General features: G+C 38.8%; 1 protein-coding gene across 1 annotated transcript in view; it reads left to right on the top strand.

Moving 5' to 3' along the window:
* The window catches only part of LOC114069172, a gene marked incomplete at its 3' end in the record, with an annotated part of 109,104 nt that overhangs the window by 78,805 nt on the left and 24,299 nt on the right, over nucleotides 1-6,000 (top strand). The window contains exons 4-6 of the mRNA XM_027905790.1: nucleotides 3,751-3,843; nucleotides 4,373-4,399; nucleotides 5,386-5,510. Coding sequence (XP_027761591.1) covers nucleotides 3,751-3,843; nucleotides 4,373-4,399; nucleotides 5,386-5,510 — 245 coding nt within the window. The remainder of the gene's footprint in view (nucleotides 1-3,750; nucleotides 3,844-4,372; nucleotides 4,400-5,385; nucleotides 5,511-6,000) is intronic.

Here is a 6,000-nt window from a genome sequence, read left to right on the forward strand (position 1 = left end):
TAAAAGTTTGTCCGCACACCCACAAAGGAGTTCAGAGAAACAGTGGCAGGAGGGGAAGCCCAAGTAATAGCCTGCCTTGCCAGGCTACTCCCAGGCTCCTTATAGGAGCCATCAAAGGCCTATTTCCACAAGCCTAGAGAAGCATAAGGACTCAAGGGCAGGCAGGAGCACAAATTAAGGAGTCCCAGGGAATAGAGGGCGTCCTTTGTCCAGGGCTCTCTCAGGGCTGTCCCAGGAGAGTCTGTGTCCTGCTGTCCAGGCACGGAAAGAGTGGCAGACTCAGTGTCTGAGCCCCGTTGCTGGACGGATCCACCCTATATACGTGTGCCACTCTCCCTAGGGCACCTTCATCCTGCTCAGCCAGAGAAGAGAGGGGGGTGAGGCCATTGTGCCATCTGTGTTAGTGTGAGTGCTCCGAGCTGTGTGTCCAGCCATGTATGTATGTGGTGTGTACATGCGTCTGCTGGGAGCACGTCTCCAGTCTCCCTGCTGGTTGGACCTGGGGACATGGAGAGGCAGCAGATTTGTCTATCTTGGACTTTTGGATTCATATTTGCCTCAGGTCAAAATGCAAATAGGAAGTAAGAAGTGCTGGTCTAAAGACTTCTAAACTTGAGTACACTGTGCAGAAAATGGGAAAGATGATACCATTCACAAGTACTGTGAATAGAATAACAAACAGCAAACATTATGTTTGGATGATGTTTTTCTTTTCTGAGCTGTAAGAGCTTATTAAAAATTTCCTGCCCCAGCTGCTCTCTTTCACCTCTTCACACAAGGTCACCATCCTTTCATCTTTGCCAGCTTTGTTTATGCCACTACTTTTACTGACTTTCTGAAACAGTATTTTCAAGAAACCCACCCCTTGTTTTTAAATGAGAATGGTGTTGTTCCGAATTGGCTCCATCCTTCTTTGGAGCAGGACCCAACCAATAGACTATTTGTCATATCGAGATACAGCTCACTTAGGGTGATGCTGTCTGTAGTGGGAGCAGTTGCTGGAATTATGAATTCAGGGGAAAATGGTTAAATGTGGAAAGAAACGGAATTAAGGGAGAGAGAGAAAAAGAAGCTGGAATTGCATTTTAGGCAGCTGTTTTGACTGTGAGTTATTGCCCAACTTCATATTTTAGTATTGCTTGCAGACATTAGCTGGTTCAGGTCTCCTTTGCTTCAATGTTAAAGCAACATTTAGTAAGACAGGGCTCATTCCTGAACAGTTTTTCAGATTAGAAGAATTGTGAGTGTGTGTATACATATTTACCCACATAATTTTTTATATATGCATACATTTTATATAGATTGCCTCACATATCCTCATTTTTTCCTTGAGTAACAGCTGTGCAATATTAATTGCTTATAGTTTGCAAGTGAAATGAGCAGAAGATCAGTCTTCCTTACTGTTTCTTATTACTGTACTCCAGATGTAGGACTTTTTGGTCTTATTTGGACTTGAAGAATCTAGGTGAATATAGCTAATATTTACTGGCAATTTGATGTACTATGAAAAAGGAATACAGGCTGGAATAAGCCTCTTGAAGTTAACTGTGTAAGGCCACGCAGATAAGGGAAGCAGTTTGTAAACTGCCTCTTTTGAGGCAGCATTGCAGGTTCTTCTGATTCTTATTCTGATACAATGACTTAACGGGAGCTTGGCCTGAACAAAGATGGGAAGGTGAAATCCATCATGCATAAATGTGTGCTTGGCCACACACATTCATACTCTAGTAGAAATTTTGCACAACTCAATCTGGTATCAATGTACCATTATGTCTAAATTGAGTACTAATTGGCTCTCATTATTTTGTACAGATACTGATAATTAATGGAGGTACAGACTTGCATATAGGCTTCTATATGTAGGGGTAAATATTGTATGCATATATCTGTATAGTAAGTTACAACATCTGTTTTATTTAACTTGAATGAAGCCATTTCAATTTGCTAGATTATGGATCCAATCGAATAAAACTCTGACTCAGTTCAGTTACGTTAAAATTTAAATTGACGCAGAATTTCCTGAAGTAACAGTAATTAAATATTCATTGTCAGTTTTCTTGTTGTGCTCCTTTCTTCCCCCTTCAGTTTCTCTATCGTGAAATTCAGGAAGGTAGCTCTTGAAAAATACAAATAAATATCGCTTTGTTTTAATAAAAGATGTGACAGTATAACAAAATTGTTTGCTTGTTAGCTTGTATTAAATATAGTATGCTATCGAAGTCTACCAATATTCAGGTTAGAACAGAACTTCAGTATCAACACATCATCAGATCTCCTTGTAATTACCTCTGATATATGTAGAGGGTGGGGGACAGAGAACGCAAGAATGGAAAATGTGATTTTTATTCCCACTGCCATTCTATATTTATGTAAGCAAACCAAAACAAATGGGCAAGATTTGATAGCCACTGCCTTTGTTTCACTTGCACAAGGTTAGTAATTGATGGCAGGCAATGTATTGCTTTTAACTACTGCTGACTGAAATCTTTTAGCCTTTTGCCTCAAGCCATGGAATTGGCAATGGGTCTTCGGTACTGCTTACACCTGAGGCAGTGGCTCTGATGTTTGCCAATGTTAACAACTACTTAATGTGTATCCTGCAGGACTGGTGGCCAGAGGGCTCTGCTGTTTCAGGGGAATATTGGAATGAGCAAAGGAATATCAGGAGCTTGCTTCTCTTGCAGATGTGGGTTAAAGATGACTCTGTGGCTCACGTTACTGCTATTATAGGAAATAGGTTGCAGGTCCTCCTTAAGCATAATTTAATAAACCTTCATGTCATAGGTCACAGAAATAAAAAAGGCCTTTATAATACTTGTATTTCTTGATTACCTTAGCCCTATATGAAATTTCATCAACATCAAATATTAAAACAATTATTATAGTGACGAACAAAAAACTATTCTAATTAAATAAAATATATAGTTAGAAGAATATTTATTAACTTGCTTGTACAGCTATGATAGAGTTGTTAAAAAGCTAAGTCATGGGAAAGGTATCTTCCTTCTTATAATAACAGAGTATTTCTAAAATGCAATGACAGCTCCGGTGAGAGAAGAGCAGAGTAAAGAAAAAAAGACATGCAAGATCAAGAAGAAAGGGGTTTTTTCCATTCCTCATTGTTTGAAAATATTTTAAATTTTTAGTAATTCCCTCAGAATGTTATTCAGTTCCAGAGATATGTTTTTTTAATCTTCCATTAGATAAAAAAGGGGCAAAGGGAGAACAAGGATGTCACCAAAATGAAAAATTATGCCTTTCCTAGTAATTTTCTTTCTTGATCATAAAGGATCCAGAAGACTTAACAAAAGTACTTTGTCAGCTTATCAAACAGGAGCTTAGTTTTTGAATGATGTCTTCCAATGCATACAATGAAATTATTTTTCAGTGCGGATTATTGATTAATATTACTCTGGAATGTTTAATCCTTTATCTTCATTACTTTGTTTTTACTAATTAGCTGTATTTAAGCAGTCTTTCAGGTAACAGGATGTATATATTGCCCTAGTGGATTAAGTATTAAATATTACTTTCTTTGCTTATTTTCTGTGAGGTTTATTGTTGTTTAAAACTTGTGAAATTTTATGTATTCTGCTAATCTGCCAAACTTGCAAATTCACACATTTCTGCAGCAGTTCCCTAACTGCATGCTTATTTTCATATGCGTTTGGCATATCACACACTGTGATTTGTTGCATGTGCTTTCTCCCTTTGTCTGGGGCTGCTGTCTGTATTGTTTTGTGCTTCCAGATAGCGGTGGGTGTGCTCGCAAACGTGCTGCAATGTCTGTCACATTAACAGCTGTGAAGAGAGTTCAGAGTTCTCCAAACCTATTGGCCTCAGGTATAACCACTAACCAGTGAGAGACTACTTCTAAATGGCATTTTTTTATAGTGTTATGCATTCTTGCCTTCTTGCCATATTACTTTGCAAGGAGGAGAAGGGTAACCCTATTTTCTGTTCCACTGACAGATCTATTACTTCTACAGTGTTCTTTAAAACATGGTCTTAATTTCTCTCCATCAGTTTTTCCCTTGTTACATATTTTGGGTCTCACGTCACTTGTTTTTTATTCAAGATAATATAGCATGAAAAAGAGGTTTTGTTTATTACAAGTGTTGTATATTGAAATTTGATTTTAAAACACTTCTCTAAGGAAAAGAATCTGAATGTTGTTGTAAAATGATTTTCAGAAGCCAGATTAACTTTAAAAAAATAATTTATCAAGCATGTTTTCCTAAAAATATTCAAAACAATAAAAATACAGAATATTGAGTAGACAGACAAAACTGCTTCTTATCAATACTCCTCTGTGGTTTTGCAAAATTAATTTATTTCTAACACAAATTAGTATTGAATATTTCTTTTTCAGGGTCTGATTCTCAGTCTCCAGATTCAGGTAAATAAAACACTGTGTTATTTATGTATCACCAATTACAACAATCTTTTATTTATTTGATTTCACTACTCCATACTTCCTCATTCTTTAAGGAAAGCGTTGCTGAAACTGTAATCATAATCACTAGTGGTTAAGAATTCAAATTCAGGTCTCATTTGAAAGCAGTTATTTCCTATAACACAGAATATGTAGTCAGAGAAATGAATTGTGTGGGAGAAAACAGACTGCTGATTTACCACCTTTAGTTTTATCACTGTGGCACCATTCAGTGGTACTTGCTATTTCCTTTTTAGTGTCTTACTCAGGATTGCAAGTTCTGCCCACCTCATTTAGCAGCCTGCTCACATAATGTGTTAATTTTCCCAGCTTCTTACAGTATTTTATCTTCAGCATCTCCCTCTATGTTTGGACAACGCCTTGAGGGCATCTCAGGATTGAGGATAGGGAAAAAAACATGGTCGGTTGGTTGGCTGGAAAACTGAGGTGTCATTCAGATTTGGCAATAAGATACATTAGAGGAACAACCAATTGGGTATTGTGGTGAAATTTTGTGAAACTGCCATAACCAACTACCTTTATATGGGCTGGGATATTTTTCAAAATCCACCACAGCTGTGAAGTTTGAAAACCTCATCTGGGAAAGTATTTCAACCTGCTTTATACAGGGGCTGAATCACCCGCATCTCAAAAGGACTCCCAAGGTTAAAATCCATAGTCTTATGAAAGTTCTGGGGAGATCTCAGACTGCCATTACCAGCAGAATTTTCAGTCGTTGAATTTTCTAAATTTTAAAGATCAATATTGTGTAGATTGGCAGCTTTTCTGTGTTCTTTTAACGTCCATGGTAATAACAGCAGCCGTGTCAGTTGTGTAGTAGCAGAAGTTTCTGCAGTTTGTTTAGTAGCTGAGTTGCCGTGTTGAGAGCAATATAGAGATGTACTAATCACACACCAACAAATGGTTTGATTCTTTTTTCTTTACGAAAGCTTGGAGATCTTTCAATAATGGAAGTAGAGAGACACTGAATGGAGACGCTAGCAGTTCATCTCTTTCAGCAAAAGGTTTTAGGAGTGTGCGGCCAAATCTACAGGATAAAAAATCACCAACTCAGGTAAAACTGAACACACTGAGTTCCATGCTATGCCATTTGTGTGTGGGTTTTTCTGGGGGGACAGCAAATACAGATGGGATACCTCCATGGAGCATTGTCCTGAAGTCTTCCAGATATGGGTCATTACAAACTGGTTTAGACCCGGGTTCGATTCCCGGTCGGGGCCCCTCCCCGGGCAGATGGAGCTCGTTAGCCCATAAGGCAATCCATCTACGTCCTGAGGACCTCGCTGCCACCGTCCAAGCGTGCTTGGCCCCGGCAGATGAACCTCAGGATTAAAGGGTGGGCTCAGTTCCGCGCGCACTGTGTCTCACCTAAAAAATCCAATGCGCAGGCTGGAAGGTGGAAAGACCTTCCCCGGTTCTTCGTTCGCGAAGAGACTGGCCATTACTGCGTAGATAAAGCATTCTCCACACAGGCTGTGTGCCTCCAGGTTAATTACCAGAAATTACTTTCAATGAGCAAGACAGACGTCTAAATAAAAGTAGGT

This window comes from Empidonax traillii, unplaced genomic scaffold (genome assembly GCF_003031625.1).
Source record: "Empidonax traillii isolate 1590-97213 ecotype Southwest subspecies unplaced genomic scaffold, ASM303162v1 scaffold1207:size155010, whole genome shotgun sequence".
Lineage (NCBI taxonomy): Eukaryota > Metazoa > Chordata > Aves > Passeriformes > Tyrannidae > Empidonax > Empidonax traillii.